This window comes from Micromys minutus, assembly GCF_963924665.1.
Source record: "Micromys minutus genome assembly, chromosome: 29".
NCBI lineage: Eukaryota > Metazoa > Chordata > Mammalia > Rodentia > Muridae > Micromys > Micromys minutus.
The window spans coordinates 26,065,722-26,090,229 of record NC_137964.1 but is presented as its reverse complement, the minus strand read 5'-3'; the positions used below and the strand labels follow the sequence as shown (position 1 = coordinate 26,090,229).

Here is a 24,508-nt window from a genome sequence, read left to right as displayed (position 1 = left end):
CTCATACCCACTATTCAGTGTCGTCCTCTCCCTTTAGGCAACACTAATATGCTTAATATGCTTTCTCACTGATGGCCTGGTCTGTTCTGAACTGGGTGTGGGACATGCTGCCCTTTGGTATCTGGCCCCTCCCCTTCCCTTCCCCTCTCCTCCCCATTTCCTCCCCCTCCCCTCTCTTCCTTCCCTTCCCCTTTCCCTCTTCTCTCCCACTTCCCCTTTCCTCTTCTCTCCCCCTCCCCCTTTCCTCTTCTCTCCCCCTTTCCCTCTTCTCTCCCCCTCCCCCTTTCCTCTTCTCTCCCCCTCCCCCTTTCCTCTTCTCTCCCCTCCCCCTTTCCTCTTCTCTCCCCCTCCCCTTTCCCCTTCTCTCCCCCTCCCCTTTCCCTCTTCTCTCCCCCTCCCCCTTTCCTCTTCTCTCCCCCTCCCCCTTTCCCTCTTCTCCCCCCCTCCCCCTTTCCCTCTTTTCTCCCCCTCCCCCTTTCCTCTTCTCTCCCCCTCCCCCTTTCCCTCTTCTCTTCCCCTCCCCCTTGCCCCCTTCCCTCTGTCTGAGAGACAGAGTTTCTCTCTAGGTAGAAGTTGGAAGACCACCTTCAGGAACAGATTCCCTCCCTCCACCATTTGAATTCCAGGGATTGAAACAGATGGTCTGGACTAGCTGTAAGTACCTTTACCCACTGAGCCATCTTGGAAGCCTTGGCTTCTTTCACTACAAGGGTTTTTGAAGTTCATCCTCACTGTTATAATTCTTATAATTCCTTTTCATGACCAGCAGGTAGGTACATCTTGACTCTGTCACTCTAGGTCACTGGTCTTCTTTTAAATTCTGCGATTCATTTTAATCCACATTAGACCATTTGTCCTCAGGTACACTCTGCCTTCCTAATGGGATATCAATTTCTCCTTTTCTTGTTTCTTCTTTCAGAAAGGGTCTTAAGCAGCCCATGTTGGCCTGGAATTCATTTTATAGCAGAGGATGGCCTTAAACTCCTGATGCTCAGTGTTCAATCTCCTGAGTTTGGAGCATATAATTGCACTTTTATGTGGTGCTTGGAATCAAATCGGGGGGCCTTGTGTGCAGTAGTTGAGCACCCTCTCCACTGAGCCCCAGCCCCTAGAATGCTACCTCTTCATCTGACCTGGTGTTTCCCACCCTTTGGGCACACTTCCTAATTCTACTTCCTTTACTTGACTGATAGCAGTTGCTTTTTCTCCCCACTCAGCGTTAACTTCTTCCCATTCTAGACTCAATGACTTTTTTTTTTTAACCTAATGAATGCTTGACAATTAATTACCTGTTCACTTGCCCGGTGTTGCCATAACTTGCTAGTGCTAAACCAGGAGTGACGGTACCCTCCGGGGGATATCTGGAAACATCTCAGACATTTATCCTTCTGGGAGTGGCAGCAGCTAGTGGATAGAAGTCAGGGATGCTGCCAAGTCACCTCTAGTGCCGAGGAGGACAGCATCTTTGTCAAAGACATATCCTGTCTCCAAATGTCAATAGTATCAATGTTGAGAAAGCCCAGCACCAATGAATAACTAGTCTTCCTTTTCCTTAGGCTAGCAAAAAAGAAATCAGAAGAGATCTTTGGCCTGGCCTGGCAGGAAGTTCTCATCAGAAAATACAGGTCGCTTTTCTTTCTCTTCCTTCAGTAGCCGAGGCTGGGGTGATCCCTGTCCAAAGCTCTTTCCTAATGCCACAGAGGTGCTCCAAGAGCCTGGATGGTATTTTCACCACTTCTTGGCCTCTGGGAGCAGCAACTGACCTCCCAGGAATCCTTGAAGTGCTAGGAATGTAACTAACTCGCCTAAGGAGGAAAACTCAGGGTTTCTCAAGTCCAGCAAAATGTCAAATCTTAATTGTCCCTCTAGGGGAGGACAGCAGGAGGTGTTTTGCAAAGTCCTTTCCTTTGGCTTCTCTGATGAAACTTCAGAGCTGGCTCTAGAACCAATAATTCCAGGGAACCTCTTTTTACCCCTCAACCCTGTCCCCCTGACACCCTCCTCCCCCCACAATGCAAGGGAAAAAAAAGCACACAGGAGCTTTGAGAAAGCTGTTTGCCACATGCCTCAGAGAGCAACTAGTAGGCAGAAATCTCAGTGGCTGGAAACTCAAGGCACGGGACACCCAAAGTCACCACAGCCGACTTACTGGGGACATAGGTTATGGCAAACGCCAGGCAAGTGAGCCACCTGTGTTCCCACTGACCCAATCCAACCGGTTCTCCTGACTGACACGGAAATTGGGCAATTATACATACCTTGAAAATAAGTTTGATTGGTCTGTGGCAGCCGGACAAGGCAAGGAACGGGTTGACATACCATCTTAAAAAAAGCTTGTCCTTGGGGTAGGATTACCTGACTGGTTGGGACTGGCTAGTGGCTCGTGTGGTTTAAAGAGCAACCTTTAGCGCAGTTGGCAGAGACGGAAATGCCAAGCCGAGGATTCCAGAGAGGCGCTGCTCCCTCTTTTGGACATGTGCCAATTGTTGTATTGTAACACACACACATAGGTTACATGTACACATATACATACACACATGAATACACAGCATGGCGTGAACGCTTTCCTTTTTAGTCCCAAAAGTGAACTTCTATTTTTTTTTTTTTTTTTTTTTGTGTATCCAGCCTCACATGCTACTCACCATAGGAAGTGATTTGATCAGGCTCAGTTCTGATGGAAAACCTTTGAGTTGCAGTAGCTTGGACTTGGCACGCTGTGAACTGCAGAAGTGTTTAAGGGCGAGAGTAATTAGGTGACGTAGTGACATGTGTCTAGTTGGCAAGGTCTTTAGGTGTATTTAAAAAAGGAACATTTAATGGGAATCTCCTGTTCGAAGTGAATCTAGAAAAAAACAAATATTCCTGGATGATATATAGATATTTTTTATGTGAAGCCCTGGAAACCTGAGTTTGATCCCTAGAGCCTGTGTAAAAGCAGAAGGAGATAGGTGATTCCTGATCATTGTCCTTTGACCTCTGTCTTGTATACATATGGCATGTCCCCAATCCCTATACCCTGGATGTGCAAGTGTGCATATATAAACACACACACACACACTTATACACAATAATAACTTAAACTAGAAATTATTTCATACTGGATTACCAAAAGGCCAATTCTGATGTTTGTGAATTCCACCTTCTAATTAATTAATTAATTAATTAAATGTATTTGGGTACACAGACATTGTCTTCAGACACACCAGAGGAGGGCATCAGATCTCATTACAGATGACTGTGAGCCACCATGTGGTTGCTGGGGATTGAACTCAGGACCTCTGGAAGAACAGTCAGTGCATTTAACCACTGAGCCATCTCTCCAGCCCAATTCTACCTTTTCAAACATTTCTTCCTTCCTGATATAATGTATGATTTCCAATCTGTTGTTCTTTCTTTTACCAAACAGATCAGACATTTACAAACTCTCCTCCTGTGTGTCAGACATTTGATTAAATCCTGACAATATGATGCCAGTTTACCCCCACTCTTGAAGAACCCGAACTGTAGTGAAATCCCCATGATCTGGGAATACAACAGAAAACACAGGACTCTTAGATATGAAATTCCATTCTAACTGGTAGAAGAAGAAAAAAGACAAAGGTATTGGGTCAGCTGTGTGCTTTGGTAGGAGGCCAGTCAGCAACAAAACACCAAATGGGTAGAAAAAGTATTTGGAACCTAGATCATTTATAAACCAACCCCACTGGCTAGTGTATGAAACCTTAATGTGCATATATTCATGCATACACACCAACGTTATTTATAAGCTATTATGGGCATGCTAGTGTGTGTTTATAAGTATGTGCCTGTAGAACAAGCAAGAACAGGAGTAATTTCAAGGTCAGCCTAAGTTACAGGAGATCGTGTCTTTAAAATAAAATAACTAGAGACAGCAGTTAAGAGCACTGACTGCTCTTCTGAAGGACCTGGGTTCGATTCTCATCACCTATAAGGCTGTTCACAACTCCAGTTTTAAGAGATCTAATGCTATCTTCTGGCTCCCCTGGGCACTGCACACACATGACATTGGACACACATGTAGACAAAACATGAAAAAATAAAAATATATTCTAAAAGTTCCCTGAAGAAGAGTTAATAATAACAATAAAAAGGATCCTAGCTGTTATCCAACTGAAATAATTTCCGAAATATTACAAGAGTTAATATTTGGGGAAGGCTGTTCCATATCTTCGTTCAAAGTAGGCCAAGAGCTTTAGAGAAAAATAAAATAAAATAGAAGTGCCCCTCCTTTTTTCTTCCCTTCCTTCTCTCACACTCTCTTCCTTCTTTTTTTTTATATTTTGAGACAGGGTCTATTTTATGTAGCATGTAACTGGCATGTAACTCACTGTTTAGATCAGGCTGACCTGAAGATCACAGACCTGCCGACCTCTGCCTCCGAATTGCCAGGGATTAGAGATATATGCCATCACACCTGGCCCCTTTTTTTCTGCCAAGGGATGGCCCTCTGGAGAAGGCAGCTGTGACAGGAAGGAGAAAGGGGTTCCATTCTTGGCAGTTCTCAGCCCTCCACAGTTTCTGAAAGCTTCCAAATCAGAGGCGGGAAAAAGACCCGCTTGGTCAGGGTGACTGTCACGCTTAGGATCTAGGGTGCAGACGTTTTAGACATGGAACTTTCAAGACACATGAATTATAGAAATGTTAGGACTAATGTTTCTCACAGAGTATACCAGACGGCATAGACTCCCAACCTTGGTTTCTTACAGTTATATAAAGGAAGTGTGTGTATATGTGTTTGTGTGTGTGAAAGAAAAAGTTAAACAGGATATAGTGGCACATAATTTGTAATCCTTGAACTTGGTGGAAAGCTGTAGGCAAGATCAGAAGGAATTCAAGGCCAACGTTGGTGACAGAGTGAGTCTGAGGTTAAAAAAAAAATCAGAAAAGAGGGAAAAAAAGAGACAGAGATAATGAGAGAGAAAAAAACCCCACAAAACAGGACCCCCGCCCTTATCCACCTACCCCTAAAAAAAACCAGTCTACTCGTCGTTCTCAATAATTTACAGTCCTCTGGGAAATCAAACTCCTGGATCACAAGTAGCCAAGCCCAAAGCGACTACAACTGCTTAACTACGACTTCCAGGAGACACTGCATCCCCACCCTTTGCGCACGCTCGATTTCAGTGACTACATAGGGCTGCGAGTCCGAAGGGGCGGGGCTTGGACCTGAGCCGTGAGCAGGGGGCGGGGCCTGGGCAGTGCTGGAGAGGGGGCGGCGCTGCCGGCGCGGCCCGGAACACGCTAGTGGAGCGGAAGATGGCGGCGGCGGCGGCGGCGACTGCAGCAGGGACCCCAGTTTGGTTGAGGCGGTGGAGCCGCCGGCTCTGACCTCGCTCTGGCTCCAGTGCGTGCAATAGAGCGTGTGCGAGGCCCCGTGCGGCGGGCAGGGGCGGCAGTGGCTAGTGCGCGCCGCCCTGAGGAACGCCCCGGCGGCGCTGCTGCGGCTGAGGAGAGAGCCGGCTCCGGGCCTCGGCGTCCCCCGGCGCCCCGGGCCCCGCGCCTCCTCGTGGGGGCGGCGGCGGCAATGTTCTCGGTCTTGTCGTACGGGCGGCTGGTGGCCCGCGCTGTGCTCGGCGGTCTGTCGCAGACCGACCCCAGGGCGGGCGGCGGCAGCGGTAGCGGCGACTACGGGCTGGTGACGGCGGGCTGCGGCTTCGGCAAGGACTTCCGTAAGGGCCTGCTCAAGAAGGGCGCGTGCTACGGGGACGACGCGTGTTTCGTGGCCCGCCACCGCTCTGCTGACGTGCTGGGTGAGTCCCCCGGCCCCAGGTCCGCCTCCTGGGGACTCCGGAGTGTGAGGCTTCCCTGCTTCCTACGCTGAGCGCAGCGCCCTGCGAAGCGCCCCGAGACGCGTTTTTTGCCTCAGGATCCCCTCACTTTAGAAATGGTGAAACTGAGGGGCTGAGCGGTGGAGCCACGTGCCCAAGGTCACCGCCTCGGGAATGTGTCCAGCCTGTCCCGGTGCAGAACCGCACTCTTCTTAGTCACAGCCCCCACGCGACCTCGTCCTCCTCGCTCGGCGACACCTGCAGGCTGCTAACCTCGCTTTGCCTCGCTCCCTCCTCCCTCTGTGCGCCCCGGGAAATCCCTGCTTCTTGGCGAGCTCTTGACGCCACAGCCCCGTTGTGGGATTTTCCCCCCTGCCCGGACCGTCCCCGGATTTCCATCCTTTTCAGGAAGGGCTGTTGGGTTGAGGGTGGACTGCTGGCCCGGTTAGAAATTCTAGCAGTGCTTTCTCCCAAACCAAAGTTGAGGTCACTTGGGGTGGCAGAAGGTCTCCTTGACCCAAAATAGAATGGCCGGACCTGCTTGTAGGCTGCAGCCAAAAAGAGCTTTGAGACTCAGTCACAGCTTTTTAGGCCACAGGTGCGTCCTAAGATCTATCCCAGTTACTCCTCTGGGAAGAGAAGCTAGAGAGCTGTCCAAAGGCCTAAACAATGCACAAGCTGTCGAAACTTTACCTAGTGTATGCCCTTGGAGAGTTTGTGTATGCCACTAAAGGTCTTTCAGTTCCTGAAGCTCTTCTCTTCCTTTGATATTGAAGGACATGCTGTCATTGGCTCCTAGGTTCAAATGTCACTTTGGTTTCACTTCTCCGGTGACATTGAGTTTTTGGTTACTTAAAGCTTCATACGCTTAGACAAAATATGGCATTGGAGCAAATAGTAGTTTTTGTGACAGTAATTATTTGTTTGTTTTTCTTTCTTTTTTTCTTTTCTTTTTTTTTTTTGAGACCAGTGTCTTTGTAGCCTACTTGCTGTTTAGTGGAGGCTGACCTTCAGCTCCTGCTTCCACCTCCCAGGTGCTGAGGATACAGGTGTGTGCCATAACTCCCAGCCCATGACATTTTAAAATCAGATACCAGAGTAACCTTGTAAGTTGTGGTTTTGTCACATGTAGTGCTTGTGAGCATGATACTGAGAAGGTGGTTCTCATTTTTATTGGTGAATAACCCCATTATCTATGTTGAGAAAAGCTTTTTGTATTTAGACAGCACCACTGATACCAAGCTTTCAGAGAGCCTCCCTAGGTTTCTAAGTATACAAATTCACCTAGACTCAGGGTCATTTTTGAGAGGCTTCCGTTAGCTGCTTCTGCGAGTCACCGAGGCAGCCCTTTGCTTAGGGAACTTAGGATCTGTGCTGCCTTTGAAGTTACAGTTAGCTGTGGGTAGGCCATTGTAGACTGCTTCCTTGCCACTGGTGCATGAGGCCCAATACCACCAAAAAGGTATCATGAGCTGCAGTCATACAAACAAGTTAAGTGACAACGTGCTAGTAAAGTTCATTTTATAAAACTGGGTATAACTTTTTTTTTTTTTTTTTTTTTTGGTTTTGATTTTATTTTTGTGAGAAACCTGTGGTTTGATTGATTGGCAGTATAGTACTTTCTAGACCTGAGGTCTGAGACTATTAAATTGAAAAAATACCAGTAGTAAACCACTCTTAGGTTTTAAATTGCTTGCCATTCTGAGTAGTGAGACAGAATCTTGTACATCTACCCAGAGGTCTTGTTACTGTTTTGTTTTGAGACAGGTTCTTACTATATAGCCCAAGATGGTCATGAACTCCTGGTCTTAAACCCTCTTGCCTAGACCTCCTGAGTCCTAGGAGTGTTAAGTCTAAAGGTACAGTATTTTTGTTGTTAGTTTTGTCCACTTTCTTTCCTCCACCAGCTTGTCACTGAGAAGCCATCAGCTGAAGATGTAGGATACTAATTTGTATAACTTTTACTGAAATATGTCTTAATATTAGCAAATATTGTTACTATCTTAGTGTATCTAATTTATAAGTTACATTTTATAAGTTTATAAATTATTCTTTATCATAGCTGTGTATGTATTTGCAAAAGTATTTAGAAGTTTCAGTACTCTCTGAGGTTCAGGCATCTACTAGGGGCTTTGAATGTATCCCTCAGGAGGAAAGGGGACTACTGTATATGAGTGTATTAAGTCCCTATGCTGATTTTTAACACTCTGCTATCTTGGTATTGTGGCATATTTACAAGGGTATGGGAGATACTGGTCAGACCCTTTCTTAAAAAGCATAAACATAATTTTATGCTCCGGCATTCTGGCAGAAACCATGCCTAGTTTCAGGTTAAGCTTTGCAACTTGGTAGCTCTGTGATTTGTGGTCTTGGGTGGACTCCTGAGTCTGCCTTCTTTATCTGGAGAAGATGAAAGGAGTGGGCTGTCAGACTTAACGTGGAGGCTCTGACTAGATAGTCACATTTTCCTGTTGTCCCTAGAACATATCCATACAGACACCTTGGTAGATTTATTCTCTTTCGTATCTAGCATTGAGCACTCAGTTCTTAAATTACCTTGGTTTACTGGCTGAAGGAGCCTTGGCTGTGGAAGGGACTGCTTTGGAGAAGAGAACACTGAGGCAGGCTGGTAGACTCCAGCCTTCACTCTTGCAGGTAGCTTACCACGCGCCACCGAAGGCACATGCTTGAGTGTTTTGGAGATCCCAGCTCCTTCTCTTGGAAGGAGTGCCGTAGAACAGCCACACACGGCTGCTTATATGACCAAGAAGAAGCCAGTCAGATTTGACAAAGATCTTGCGTACACACACCTGCAAATGGGGGGAGTGGGCATGGGAACAGTGAGGAACAGGTTCTCCAGGACTGTCCTGTTGTGGAGGAGCTCTTCCGGAAAACCATCCAGGGAGTCACCTGAAACAACTTTCTAAGTTGGCCTCATTTGATCCTTGGCAGCCATGAACCAGTTCACCAGATGGTGCCTTCCACTTTATGGACACTATCCCGTCACAGGCTGAACTGATAGAAGTTATAAGCTGAATCACGATAAGGTAAATCTATGCGAGTTCAAGGCCAGCTTGGTCTACATAAGGAGACCTTGTCTCTGAGTTGACATTCTTTCTTGCTAAGTATCTCTGCAGTTTGGTCACTCACTGTGGGCTTCTCTTCAACTGTTAGGAATGAAAGCTAGAGTATGAGAAATAAGTTTTTTAAAGAATTATGTATATGAGTACACTGTAGCTGTCAGACACACCAGAAGAGGACATCAGATCCCATGACAGATGGTTGTGAGCCACCATGTGGTTGCTGGGAATCAAACTAAGGACCTCTGGAAGAACAGTCAATGCTCTTAGCCGCAGAGCCATCTCTCCAGCCCAATGAATTATTTTAATTTTTTTTGAAACCAGAACATTTATTTTATGATGGTTTGAAACCCTCAAGATGAACTGGAGGCTGCAACAGCTGCTCTCTTGGGTTTAGGTTTCCTTCCTTCACAGAATCTATGTCTGAATCTGTGGTAGACAATCTTTAGGTGCCTCATGCACTTAGCCTTGGCACTCCAGTTATACTTTCTCTTTCATTTGACAAGGTAGCCACATTTGCCACAGGTCGACTTCTGAAGGTGGTAGGCCTTAGAGCCACAGCGGTAGCAGTGTGTGGGTCTTATTGCTACACTTTCCAAAGGATGATGTTCCTTTTGTCATCTTGCTTCTACTGGCGAGGCCATAGAGACCGGAAGAGCTTATTTTAATTTTTTAAAAATTGAAATCGACAGGTCATAGTGACCCATGTCTTTAATTCCATCACTTGGGAGGCAGAGGCAGGCAGATCTCTGAGTTGAAGGCCAGCTTGGTCTACACAGTGAATTACAGGACAGCCAGAGCTACACAGAGAAACTGTCAATATATAGATAGACAGACAGACAGATAAAATTGGGACTGAATTGTTCTGTTAGTCATGATAAAGAGTACTTGATGCTTCACACTGTTATTGTCCCCACTGGATTTCTTTTAGGAAAAATTGGCTGTGGAGGGTGTGGTGAGACCAAGCACCACTCCCATCCCGTGGAAAATTGGCAGGGGCTCATTCTCTCCGTTGGGCCAGCAGGAGTAAGCCCACATGGCGCGAGCTGTGTGGCCTTTTCTTGTTCCTTCCCTGTAGCTTAGCCCTGAGCTTTGTTCCTTTACATGCTGTGCCTTCCTACGTACACAGAACCATGAGAGCCACCTCGTGTCCCCAGCCACAACAGCAGCATCAAAAGGCTGTTGAGAGCTTAAGACTTCACAACCTTGAGGTTCATTTCTCCATGTTTTGATGATGAGCAGGCAGAGGCCTTCAGATGCTTAGGTAACTTTAAAGCACTGCTAGTTATTGGCAGACAGGGGTGAAGGAAGAGTCAGAGAGAGAGAGAGAGAGAGAGAGGGAGAGAGAGTGAGAGAGCATATGAATGTGTTTATAATCACTTTATTCTCTCTGACTCATAACTGAAAAGTAACAAAACTCCCCTGCATGCTAAACACAGCTTACAGAAAACCATTTATTTGGAAATGGCAGGCATGGTCTGAGCAATATAAATTCTGACCTCTAAATACTGAGCTGTGAAGCCACTCTTAAAAAGCCAAAGGGGTGTTTGTTTAAGCTTGGTTTAACTTGGAACCTAAACATGAAAATAAAAAAGTTTTCTACTCCAGCCTTTGGTTTTGAGTTTTTACTGGGCCAAGATTCTGAAGTGTTTCTGTGAGCCTTGCCAATCTTAAAAATATTCTTTGGTAGGGTGGTTGGTGGTGGTGGTGTTTTGTGTGTGTGTGGGGGGTGTTTTAATTTTTAAGAATATTTTATGTGTGTGGGTGTTTTGCCTTTGTGTATACATCACATACATGACTGATGTCCTTGGTGGACACTGGCTTCCCTGGGACTGATTCTGAATGGCTGTGAGCAGCCATGTGAATGCTGGGAGTCAAACCCAGGTCCTCTGTAAGGGCAGCTAGGGCTCTTGGCTGCTGAACCATGTTTTTTCTGGCCCTGGTTTTGTTTTTGAGACAGCCTCACTATATGTAGCCATAGCTGACCTAGAACTTACTTATCAAATTTATAAGATACCTGCCTGCCTCTGTCTCCTGAGTGGTTAGAATAAAGGTGTGTGCCACCATGCCCAGATTTGAACTTTAGCGAATGAAGCTCAGGTGAGGAATGTGTAGAGCTGCATTGGGTACATAGGTTATCCAGTTTGATATTTCCAGTCTTGATAAACACTTGTGCATAAGTTGTCACTGGAGAGTACACTGACACCAGTGTTTCAGGACATCCTCTCTTGAATCTCAGGTCCTGCCAGGACATTGTTCTCTCATCTCCTATCGTAGTCAGGATTTTTTTAAAAGTCAAATCAATCTGTTGATGACCTTGAATCTTTTGTTGTTTTAAGCTGAACTTCTGATGCTTGGAACATGGCTCAGCTGGTAAAGGTGCTTGTCACCAAGCCTAATGACCTGAGTTTGAGCCCGAGGCTTGTGTGGCAAAAGGAGAAAACCAAATCCCTCTAGCTGACCTCTGACCTCTGTACTCCAGCTCTGTAATACACATCAAAAATAAATAAACAAACAAATGCCAAAACTGAGTTACAGAGTCACACGAGATGACATGGCACCTTTTAAATATGTATACTTATTATTCACAAGGTTGTACAGTCTTCCTGAGTCCAGAATCTGCTGCATCCTCCACCCCCTTGCTGGTTGTCTGAGTTTGCCTGTTATGGGCATTGTGTGTAAGTGGAATCCTAGAATATGTAGTCTTCCGTGCTGCTTTCTTCTGCTTTACCTGTTTTCAAAGTTGAAGTCGGAGAGTCAATGCTTCATCCTTTATCATGGCTGAGTAATATTCTGTTTCTGGGGTATACTACATTCTGTTGATCTGCTCATCCATTGGTATCAGTCTCTATTTTCACATATTTGATTTTGTGAATAATGTTTGGCATATTTGTATATAAGCCTTTGTGTGAGCAGGTGTTATATATTATTTTGGAGTGTATATGGGCATTTACTACACAGGCTGGCTTTGAACTCTCAGCAGTTCCCCTTGGCTTTTTAAGTGCTGGGACTGTAGGCACATGCCACCACACTTGGCTATGCACATGTAATTTTAATCTTTCCAGGTGTAAAACTGGGAGTGGAGTTACTTGGACATATAATAAATTGGTATAGTTTGAATATAATTATTTTTATAAAAAAATTAACTTTTAAATTGCAGTAATTAAATATATAAGTTCTGAGATTAATCAGTTCTTTAAATATGGCTATCACATAATATATTTATTTTCAAGAGAAAACATCACTAGGCTTAGAATACAGGCCTCTAATCTCAGCACTTGAGAGGTAGAGGCAGGCATATATCTCTGTTAATCTGAGGCCAGCCTGGGCTGCAAGGTGAGTTTTAGGATAGCCAGGGCTACATAGTGAGACCCTACCTCAACAACAATAACAAAAAAGACAAAGAAGAAGAAAAGAAAGACTGAACTGTTGAGAGAGGGGAAAACTCTGGATTTAAGGACAGGGCTGTTGAGGGCTGACTATCTACTGTGTGGCTTCCAGAGTCTTGGCCGATGATAGGGTTGATGGAGAGGATACTTGCTGTTTGCTGAGCTCTGCACCTCCCGCCCTGCTGTGTGGGTGAGTTAGACTTTGGGTAAGGTGCTTATGAGACACCTTCACTTTCACCCATTGCCTTCAGCTACCTTTCCTGGCCACCAGTTTGTAATCTGGAGACTTTGGGCTCAACTTGACATTGTCTTGACTTTCAGCTTTTCCCTCAAGGCATTAATCTCTAGAGGGCTCTGGATGAATCTTTCTGTGGAGTAAACCATTGAATTTTAGAAGCACAATGTTATACTTTTTAGATAGATAGTTGCAAAGACTTGTTAAATCTCTGGGGATGGTAGGGTGCAGATGGGCTTCCTTTGGGGAGGGATTTGGGGTGCTGAGGTATCACTAAACTGGGCAGCATGGATTCTGAATGGCCACAGCAGTGTCCAGGTGGCCTCGGTGCTGGTGTGTGACTCCAGGAACACTACACCAGGTCAGAATGTGACCTACAACCAAGTCCTCTGGCAGAGCAAATACTCGTCAACTTGAGGCTAAATAAATGTCAAGTTCCTTTATGTAGTTCCCTGTGTCTTTTCTGTGGCTGTACCTCAGCCATGAGATTCAGACTTCTCAAGAAAATAGAAAAAAAATATTTTGTATATTTTTTGAATCTTACTTCTAAAGAAATTGAACTTTGTTTAGTCCGTTGAAAATAATGCCTGAGTTTCTTTTGAAATGAGTGTTAACTTCCCATCCCTTTGAGAAGCAGTGCTTGGCCTCTTGTTCACTGCTGCTGTTAGGAACACTTATAGGCATGAGCTTTGTGTTCTTCCTGTTGCTAAAAGTTCATAAAATCTGTCCTAAGCAGAGCCCTTGCAAAGGCTGCAGAGGACATCTCGCTAGTAACAGGCAAGTCACTAGTCATTTGGACTTGAGCTGGCCTTTGGCATGGCCCTTTCAGTTTAGCTTTAGCTCATCACAGAAGAAAAGAGGGGCTAAATGCTTTCATAAAATGCCAACTGGGGCCTGGGGGGTGGAGTGGAAGAGCAAACAGGTCCTTTGTGTAAGGAGGGAAGACCTTCCTTTTTTTCCTTTATGCAGTGTTTTATACCTGACTCAGGAGTCTGCTGAGTCCAGGAGTCATCCGCCTCCCCTGCAAGCAGCACTGTAGATGGCAGAAAGTTCTGTTGCTCTTGAAATCTGTGTGGCTCCAGACACAGCTGCACCCAACCTGTCACCTGCTCTGTTTCTTGTCTGTAAAGTTGACTAGTCTGTAGGTTTGGTGCAGTTAATGTTGAAGTTAGACTCGAACTTAGGACTCTGTTGCATTGTCTAGTGCTTTTAAATGAGTGTTTCAGCTTTGTGCTTATAAAATAGCACCTGCTCATAAAGACGTGTGAAACACCCGTAGCACATACCTTGGCTGTAATCAGCACTGCTCCCCCTGGCCTTTCCTCACTGTTGGGCAGTGTTGCTATTGCACACTACTGAGCAGTGTGCTAGCTTATATTCCATGTCTTGGTGTAGATGTGTCTATACTGACGAGTAGAGTTCATCACATCTCCTGCATTACACATTAGGACTTACTGAGTTGGCCCTCTGCTTTTATTATTTAGGTTGTACTCAGTTTCCTGCTATGAAGTAACAATGAGGTGAGCCTTTCTTTCTTTAGAATAGCTCTTTAGGGCTGGTTGAGGAGCTCTGCATAAGGTCCTGTTGCATGTAGCACCCAAAAACTCTCCAGAAAGGTTGTGTGCTTGATGCTGATCCAGGTGCTATGGATTAGTGTGCCCAGTAAGTTTCATGTCAGCCTGAAGGGTGTCAACATTTAACATGTATATACTTACTGGGCTGTCCACAATTTATATCTGTTCTTGGTGTGAATCACAAAGACTGCTGAAAGACTACAGCTTTGCCAGGGTCCACAAAAGTGACTTCTTACAAATGTGTTGTGGCAGGTCCAGGGATGTACAGACCATTTTACTGACCGCTTGTTTTGACCTTTCAAGGCTACCATCATCTAGCAACGTTTCTGTTTCCTGGCTTCTCAGAATCAGAGCTGCTGAAGGTTGGCTGCACAGAGTGAGGCAAACAGAAAAGCGCTTGTTATTCTCACTGAAGTGTTGGACAGCAGCTCTGGGTCAGGTCAGGCTTGAGCTGTTTCCTAAAAGTTGGACCTGAGCTTTGGCCGCGAGTGGGTAATAGGTCTCCGAGTTTTCCTGTGAAATGAGATCTCATCGGGAATGTCCTCACAGGGTCCTGAGCCTTCCTTCACAGGGTACTGGGTGACTTCAAATTCAAAACTGATTAGTGTAGAAAAAGCTTTTCATCATTTTAGCTAAGTCACCAAAAAGTTACTTTCTTGAGCCTTGTTGACACTTCTCTGAAAATATACACGTGGCCCTGTGACAAGGCCAAGAGAGTGTGAGCTAGAAAATGGAGCCTTTGCCTCAAGACTACTTTGTGCAGTAAATAAAAAGTTGTGTGGGAAACAGAGGGTAGGGCGAGTTCACGTCTTGCTTTCTCAGAAGTTTCTGAACAGCTCCTTCCTTATCCAGGCAGCATGATTTGGAGCCCAGAGTCAGCCCCTCTCCCTGCCTCTTCTTTGAAACCCCTCTCTCCAGAGGCAAGCACCATTATTAGTACCTGTGTCCTAAAGAATTCTTTCACATATACAAGCAAGTAAGTGTGGCCTATCCACGGAAGGGGTATGTGACGAGGCAGTGAGGTAGCAGCATATGGATGCTTTGAAATAAAACAGGAGTTGCTATAAGAGCTGAGCTCCACAGGGTTGTATCCGGGGCAGTTGGAAGGAACTGGGCTCCAGGCTGTGCAGACAGAATCAGTAGAACACGGGAGTGAGAAAGGGTTGGGAGCTGGGTTTGCACCCAACAGATTCTCAGGATTTCTATGCTGGAAGTGCAGGCTGAAGGGCTGGCAAGAGGAATGGCCCAGTTTGGGAATGAAAGGTAGGATTGCTTAGTGTCTTTTGGAGGCAGAATCTTTGGGTTTGTGGTGTGCTGAGTGCTGGGACAGCAGCACCTATGAGAGTCACCTGTGCTGTGCAGACATTGAGGGCCAGGGCTTGGAGGGACATCTCAGCCTGTAGTAAGAGCTTGGGATCCTGTAGTAAGGGTTGGCCAGACGGGGAGTGAGAAGATGTTAGCAGCCATTGAAGTTATCACAGTGACTGAAGAAAATGGTTAGCCCTTTGTATATTGTTCATTGTCTAGAATTCCCATTTAAAACTGCAGGCAGCATGTGCCTAAGAGATGCTTGTTAAATGAAGTTGCTTCTGGGGAAAAGGCATTTCACATCATCAGAGTGCAGGTGCATCTTTCTGTTCCTTTGTGTTTTTTGCAGACAAATGTTTCTTCCTTAGTACTTGCAAATGCCACTGTTTAATATTTAATGAGCTATTGAATGACAGGCTTGGAGAGTTGACTGAGAACCAAACGATCCACTCTCATCTTTTATACATTATCTGTAAGTGGACATTATCTTTTGGTTGTGACCACAGACCAGTGTCTGGAGAACTGGCAGTTTATGAACGGGAGGCAGAAAAGCTCCAAATGCCCCCCCACTGTTCACTGTAGACTGCACCAGCCTCTGTACTGCTTTTTTTTTTTTTTTTTTTTTTTTTTTTAAATCTTTATGTGCTTGGATATTTCCTGTGTGTATGCCTGTATATGCTGCCCTTGTAGGCTAGAAGAAGGTATTGGATCTTCTGGGGCTGGGTTTACAATTGTGAGCCACCATGTGGATGCTTTGGATCAAATTTGGTCCTTTGGAAGAATAGCCAAGTGCTCTTACCCACTTAGCTATCTCTTCCAGCTCTACCTCTGAGCTTCTTCCATTCCCTACCCCTATTGTTGTTTTTTTGTGTTTGTTTGCTTGTTTGCTTGAGACAAGATCTAACACATTCCAGGCTGATCTTGAACTCTATGAAGCCAAGAATGGCCTTGAATGCATGATCCTTCTGCCTTCTTTCCCTCAAATGCTGGGATTACTGGTGTGCACCATGATATACAGTAGCTGGCTTTTTTCACAGCCAGTTGTGAGCAGCACACTGTGACCCCACAGGCTTCCGTGCACCTACACTCTGACAGGTCAGTGGAGTACACTGCTGTCCTCGGGTCATGGTATGAGCCTCTCACAGGTGAGTGAAGATGCTGAGGCTGCTTCTCAACACTCATCCTAGTCTAAGACTTAGCTGGGGTTGCTCAATTCTGCCTCTGAACCTACCCTGGCCCAGTGTACTGCCGCTTAAGGGAGATTGATGGTAACTTCTCTCCTGGAGGTGATTTTTGTTGAGTCGGAATACTGTGTAGGTAGCAGCTATACCTAAGCTAATAGTAGGCCACAGCCCTTGATTGAGGCAAATAAGAACCTAGTGTTGACTTTGGTGGCAGCAAGTCTGCCTTTCCCTCCAGGGGATCTCCTGAGTGCCCTGGCTCCTGTGCTGCATTGTTGGGACTGATTAATGGTGAGAGAGGTTCTTGGCCTGGGTTCAGGAAGCATTTACCTGGAGGCCAAGTTTCTCCACATGGGACTCTTTCTCTCTGAGCCTTCCTGACTTGTACTTTATCCTTCTTGGTGAAAATGGCAGGAACATCTCATCCTCCTTCCCACTCACCTTTCTGACACTTTCCCTACCTTTCTTTAGATACACAATCTGTTTAGGATTTAGTTTTAATTTTTGCCTTTTGAGTAGTTTCCTTCAAAAAGGAACAGGGTCTCATGTAGCCCAGGTTAGCCTTGAGCTCCTCCTCCTTCTACTCACTCAGTGCTAGAGCTATACCAGTATGCTCTAGTGCTGCCTCTTGCTTTTGTTGTTCCTGTTTATATTACCTTATAATATCATACTGGTTTATGTCTATTTTGTTGTATTATAGTAATTTATCCTAAATCTCTTAACCCTCCACCCAAGCACAGCAACTGCTTCACTGTGTGTTCCATGGGTGGAAATTCTTAGAAATCGAAATCCCTGTAACTGTCTTTTACAACAGTGCCTTGCATGTAGTAGATGTTGATAAATGTGCTGAATAAATAACTTTAGTGTTGAATATAAGTGTAGGATATAGTTTTAACTGGATTTATATAGTTTTAATTATCAAAAATGTCTTGATATTATTATTATTAAAAATCTTGAAAGCATAGGGCATAAAAGGATAAACATAAATTTTTCGGGGCTGGAGAGATGACTCAGCAAGTAAGGGAGCTTGCTGCCAAGCCTAACAGCCTGAGTTCTATCCCCAGACTTCCCATAGTGGTGAAAGGAAAGGAGTCCCACACCCACACGGTGTCCTCTGACCTCCATGGGAGCTGTGGCATTCTCCCACACACATGCACACAACACACAGTGAATTAATAAACTGACCTGGATCTGTGAGATGGTGCTTTAATTAGGGTTACTGTGGCTGTGATAAACACCCTGGCCGAAACCACTTGGGGAGGAAACGGGTTATTCGGCTTACACTTCCTCAGTGTTCATCACTGAAGGGAGTCTTAACAGGAACTCAGGCAGGGTAGGAACCCGGAGGCAGGGGCTGATAGGCTATGGAGGGGTATGGCTTACTGTCTTGCTTCCCATGGCTTGCTCAGTCTGCCAAACCACCCATGACTCCCAGCCCAGGGATGGCACCACTCACAAAAGCTGCCTGTACCCCTCCCCCATAAAATCACTACTTAAAAAAAAGTGCTCTATGACTAGATCTTATAGAGGTCTTCTCTTTTCTTTCTTTTTCCTTTTTATTTTTATTTTTTTGTTTTTGTTTTTGTTTTGAGACAGGGTTTCTCTGTGTAGCTCTGGTTGTCCTGGAACTGGCTGACCACAAACTCTGAGATTGACCTGCTTTTGCCTCCTGTCTACCACTGCCTGGCCCATATTTGGCTTCTATGGAGGCATTTTCTTTTCTTTTTTTTTTTTTTTTCTTGGTAAAGATTTATTTATTATGTATACAGTATTCTGCCTGCATGTATGCCCACAGACCAGAAAAGGGCGTCATATCCTATTACAGATGGTTGTGAGCCACCATGTGGTTGCTGGGAATTGAACTCGGGACCTATGGAAGAGCGGCCAGTGCTCTTAACCTCTGAGCCATCTCTCCAGCCCCTATAGTCATTTGTTGATTGATGTATCCTCCTCTCGGATCGCTTTATTTTGTGTCAAGCTGACATCAAACTATCCAGCACAGATGGCTCAGTGCTAAAGAGCACTTAACTGTGTTGGCAGAAGATCTGAGTTCTGCTCCCGGTATCCACATCAGGCTCACAGCTGCCTGTAACTCCAGCTCTAGGGGATTCTACCCTTTGTTTTGGCCTCTGAAAGCACCTGATTACATATAGATTACACAGAAACACATACAGATATATACAATGAAAATCTTAAAACAAAACATTAAAATGTTTTTGAAAAAGAAAAAATTATTCATTTCCTGGCCACCTTGAGGTGCCCACTTAATGCAACAATGGAGTTTGATACAGACAGGGTTGGCATTGAAGCCTCTCTGCACATGGCCAACCGTTGGTGGATGGTGTGTGTGTTTTTAAATTATTTTTACTTTATGTTCATTAACATTTTGCCTATATTTGTGTCTGTCTGTATAACGGTATCAAATCTCCTGGAACAGGAATTACAGTTGTGAGCTGCTTTGTGGGTGCTGGGAGTTGAACTGGGTCCTCTGGGAGAGCAGCCAGTGCTCTTAACTGCTGATCCATGTTTCCAGCTCAGAGGATGGGGCTTTGAGGGGAGCATTACAAGGCCCGCCTGGGGCACCCAGCCTTTCTCAGGGATTGCTGTTTATTTTACAGAGGGGTGAAGAAAGTGGGCAATACTAGGATCAGGTCAAACATGCTTATGAAGAGGGTGAGGCAGGAGGATTGAATGCGCTTAGGACTAGACTGCCAGACTTTGGGGCAGAGGGTTGAAAGGAGGAAAGGGTATGCTCAGTTGTTAGAAATACTAGGTTAACCCTTAGAGTCACTGGTCCAGATCTAATCTTATAAATTAAAAAGAGAAGAAGAACCCTTCTGTCATCTATCCTAAGGGGCCAGTACAGGCCAACAGATGCCATACAGAGAAGTACCCAATGGACAGCTCTTCCAGAGGCCAACTCTGTACACTTAGTCCTAGCACTGACCATAGGCATGATCTCCTCCCAGGTGATCTTTTGGCTGCTTCCTCCAGACCAGAGAGCATAGCTAACAACACTCAACATTTGGGGAAGATTGTGTTGGAGGCCAGAAAGAAATGAAATGGTTTCAGAGAGACAGCCTTTAGCTCTGTAGTGTCTGGAGAGAGTCTGGCTGGCTAGAGATTCAGATTAAATCTGTAAGCTACCAGCCAGTCCCCCATGCTGCAGTTGGCATCTGAGCTAGAGTAGATAATTCCACAGTAACAATGTTTGCTTTTTTTTTTTTTTTTTTTTAAAGACAGGGGCTTTACTATGTAACTGGCTATCCTGGAACTTACTATGTAGACCAGGCTAGCCTCCATCCAGGTCTGGCCTCACAGAGATCCACCTATCTCTGTCTCCCAAGTCTGGGCTTAAAGGCAGGTACTACCACACTCAGTTGCTTTTTTTCTTTTTTTAAGATTTGTAGCTTTTTTTTTTTTTTAATTTAGAGGTGTGTGTGTGTCTGTCTGTCTGAGGGATCTGGGGAGAGAGAATGTGCAGGAGAGAGTACAGATGCTCTCTGAAGCCAGATAAGTCTGATCCCACTGGAGCTTGAGTTATTGGTTATGGGAAGCAAAAGTTATAGAGCAAACAGAGTGTCAAGAACTAAGGTGGAGAGTTCAGAGGAAGGCACACACCACACACACACACACACACACACACACACACACACACACGTTATTTCTATTTCAACTTTCTCTTAACACTTTTTCCTTACCCTCTTTTAAAGACAAGGCAACTGACTAAAACAACAAAGATATGTTGGTGTGTGTGTGGTGTGCACATTTTTAGCTTGACTACTGAGTAGTCTTCATGTTTTCTGAGCTAAGGAATAAGTGGCTGTTTTTGTTTTACTCTAATTCTGAAACCTCTAAAATAGGCCGTTTGCTCATGCTTGGGTCTCTTGATGGTTGGTTGCCCTGGGCAGTCCATTTCTTTGGCAGAGGATGGACCGTTTCTTCTTCTCTGTCCTTGAGCCTAATCTTAGCTGTTCTCCTTAGAGATCTAGAGAGTTTGGTGGAAACTCAGTCTCTGGAGTGGAAAGTGATGCAGAGCGGTTTCTTTGAGGAAGCTTTGTGCAGAGGGAATGCCTGGCCTATCAAGGCAGGCAGAATGTCGTGGTCCCTGTGATTCCTCCTCTAGAGGACTGAGGAGTTAGAGAGCATGGGACTGCAGCAACTTAATGGGCGAATATATTTGTCCAGCAATCTCACTTTTCATTCCCTTTGGGATAATCATTTGCAGATACATTTCTCAGTCCTGAGTCACAGGGGAGTATTCCCCAATGTCCTAGTAGTTGAAGCTTCAGAAACGTTGGTGTAAATATGACCTGTTCCTATTGACACAGAGTCAACTGTGTGCTTACATCTCATTTTATCTGATCCTGGTCTTTGTGTTGTGATGTCTTGCCAGGATTGCAGGGGGGACCTGGCTTGGATGAGAGTCTCCATCTCTCCAGAGGCAGAGATACACTAGGCGCTGTCTCAGTAGATACGCCCTGACTGTGAGTGGCTCCTGCTGCCTGTTTGTTACTCAGCTCTTAGCTCCAGCTTGAGTCATAGGTTTTTGTTCTGGAGTTTCCCTTCATAGCAGATACTCCCATCCAAGCCACATGAGATGTATTTTACTGACAGAAAACAACCCCCTGGGAAGCAACTTGCTTTGCCTAAGTGTAAGGGTCCATGTCAATGAGACATATTCCCTTTTGTGATGCTACCTGCACACATGTGGCATTGGCATGTACACACACCTTAAAAAAAGAAAAGCAGTCTCAACATGTACCTGCTCTGGCTGGGAATGTAGTGGGCTATTGACATTCATGCCAGTGGCAGCTTAGTTTAGAGGCCTTCCCAGGTTTGTCTGTCTTCTGCAGAGTCACAGTGAGCAGCTGGGGAGATGGTTTTAAAGTGCCATAGTTTGAGTTTATTGACCAAACATTTCTTCCATGGGCTTTTGCCCAATAGAACAAAACTATTATATGAAGTTAATGCAAAGCTTTGCCTGTTGGTGGTGCTGAGGAGTGAGCCCAGGACATAGGCTTGCTGAAGTTGCCCTGTGCAGTTGAACTCCATTCCATTTATCTCAACCTTCAACAACAGTTTTGCATGGTTGTAACTGGCGAAAGTAAAAGCATTCTAATATTAAAAATGAGAACTTGTTACTTAAAATTCTATTTGTAAAAGTAATTAGAGGGGCTGGAGAGATGGCTCAGAGGTTAACAGCACTGACTGCTCTTCTAGAGGTCCTGAGTTCAATTCCCAGCACCCACATGGTGACTCACAACCATCTGTAATGGGATCAGACGCCCTCTTCTGCTTTGTCTGAAGAGAGTGACAGTGTGCTCACATACATAAAATAATAAGTAAATCTTTTTTTAAAAAGTAATTAGAACAAAGAATACTTTGTTAAGAAGAGGTGAGAAAGAAAGCACTGAGAGTGGGAGAGAGGCTCTATAAAAGCAGTGTTCACAACAGACACCTTCAAATAATGGGAGGCCAGGCGGAGTTAGCTTTGCTTCATTTGAATTTCTTTGCTTAGGAAATCAGTGGATGGAAAATTTAACACTAGGTTTTTTTTTTGTTTGTTTGTTTGTTTGTTTGTTTGTTTTTAAACTCCTAAGATCTGCATCTTATAAGTGGCTCCCGCGATTCAGGAGGTCAGGACAGAAAGGAGAATTGCTTCACTTTCAAGGACCACCTTAGGTGACAGAGAGAAATCCTGTCTCAAAAACCAAACCACAAGTCTAATGGTCTGAGTAGTTTGTAGTTGATCATTTCCAACTCAGGACATATTGATGGAATTAGAAGACTTCTGTGTTCTCTAGTAGTCTTGTCTCAGGCTCTTCTGATAGGTAACCATTATCTTAATCTAATAGTAGTTGTAATTGGATTTGGGGTCAGCGGAGCTACTTGAGCTACTATATGTTCACTTAACATTACTACTGGAGACATACGATAGCTACAGTGAATTAAAGGCACCTTCTGCACGCTGACTTCAGGTGGCATGAAGGGCCACTCAGTATAAGTCAGCCTCTCTCTAATGATGGAGAGTAGATCATAGGCTGGCACATGGTACTTCCTTGATCTCAATCACTTGTTGCTTGATGTAAGACAGTATACAAGATATAAAATGGGTAAGCTGTCTGGCAGGATTCTCATTCCTAAAATAAAATCACTTTGAGCACATACTCCTGCAATTTCTTAGTTTTCCCTGAGCTTCTCACTCACCACTGTGGGTCGGTCGCATCTCATCCAGCTCAGTTCCTGGTCTCATGCAGACACTTCTACAATGATGCCCGATGGCCCTGGAACTTAACACACATCCCAGGAGAGGCCTCCCCAAGCCCTTCCAGCTATATGTACATTGTGTGGTCAACACTACTGTCTTAAGTCCCGAAACTACTGGTATGGGCTGGGTATATGCTAATCCCAGTCCTTGGGAGAAGGAACCTGGAGGATCTCTGTGAGGTCAAGACCAGTCTGTCCTACATAGCAATTTTTAGGATAACTGGGACTAAATAGACCCTGTCTCAAAAACAAACAAACCCCAGAAACACATTGATGTAGAATGTGCTGCCATGGGCTCCAGGAGTCTCTTTCTAGTTATTTCAGTAATTGCCTGTTCTAGCCCCAAATCTTACCTTTTGTATCCAGCCCTCCACTTCTGCTTGCAGATCATTCTTCATACCTGCTCTGAGGATTGTTCTTTAAAAAACGTAGCTTTGCTTCTGTCTTTACTCCTCGGGAGCCTTGGCGACCTTCTGTTGTATGTGTAGTGCTGTTCAGTGGCACAATTCCACAAGCCTCCTGTGCAGTCTTGGAGTTCTTAGTAGTTACATTTTAAGTGTTAAGGAGCTGTGTGCCAGCTGGGACTACAGTTCGACCACTGCAGAGCCTGAGGCAGGAGTATTGCATGAGCTGAGGATTTTGAGACTGGCCTTGCAACTTGGTATAAATCTGTTTCAAAAAGATGGAGGTCACTGGGATGTGGTGGCCAAGCCTTTAATCCCAGAACTGGCAGGCAAGTGGGTCTTTGTGAGTTCAAGGCCAATCTAATCTACATAGTGAATTCCAGGACAGCCAGGGCTGCAGAGAGAAATCCTGTCTCAAAAAATAACAACAATAACAAAAAGAAAAAAAGAGCTTTTTTTTTCCATGGCACCTTCTAGGTCTTCGGCTGTTTCAAGTGAAGCCGCATATCTCCTTTCCAGATACTGGCTATCAGAAACTCCCTGAAATGGACAATGAAGTTTCTTGTGGGATAGCACAGTATGAGTGGATGGACAGCCCTTCAACACCTGCAGCACTACCTTTTAGAGACCTGTTGCAAGGATCCCAGGCAAAATACCACCAGCTCAATCTCTTGAGGGGAGAAACCCTCAAACAGCACTTCAGGTTTTCCAATAAAGCCATAGAGAGAAAAAAGCTTAGTTTACATCTGGAAATTGCTCACTAATCTACAAGGGGAAAAGCTGCCCACGTTTCACATAGCGCAGAGCCACAGGAGTAGCCACCGATATTCTGGGTGAAGAGTGGAAGGCCATGTGGTCCAAAGCATGGGTGACAGTTTTTCCCTGAAGCAAACAGTCTTGACCCAAGGGAGAACATTCCTGCTGTTGAGTTAGGGGAGAAGAGAACTGGAGAGAGAAGGCACCAGTCTGTCTGCAGGTGCATTGTGGGAGCCAACCTGAGGTTACTGTAAAACCGAAGACAGGGAAGGATATTCCTGGACTGACAGATACTACTGTTCCCTAGCATTTGGGGCCCAAAAGAGCCAGCAGAATCCACGAGCTTTTTAATCTCTCTAAAGGAGATAATCTCCACCACATGTCATCAGAAGCTCTTAAATAAAGAAAACAAGAGGCCAGGACCAATGTACTCAAGATACAGACAGCATCTTATTACATGGGTCCTGCAGCTAAACCTCTTGCTCTGAAGAAACAAGTCACTAAGGAAAACTAGGAGGCTGC

General features: G+C 45.1%; 1 protein-coding gene and 1 pseudogene across 2 annotated transcripts in view; one reads left to right on the top strand and one right to left on the bottom strand.

Moving 5' to 3' along the window:
* Nucleotides 1–5,245: 5,245 nt before the first annotated feature.
* Nucleotides 5,246–24,508, top strand: part of PPTC7 (protein phosphatase targeting COQ7) — a 38,815-nt gene continuing 19,552 nt past the window's right edge. The window contains exon 1 of the mRNA XM_080941137.1: nt 5,246–5,771. Coding sequence (XP_080797263.1) covers nt 5,546–5,771 — 226 coding nt within the window. The 5' untranslated portion in view covers nt 5,246–5,545. The remainder of the gene's footprint in view (nt 5,772–24,508) is intronic.
* LOC308439083 (large ribosomal subunit protein eL37-like) lies at nt 9,223–9,490 on the bottom strand (annotated as a pseudogene). The gene has a single exon. The product of its transcript is annotated as a large ribosomal subunit protein eL37-like (transcript).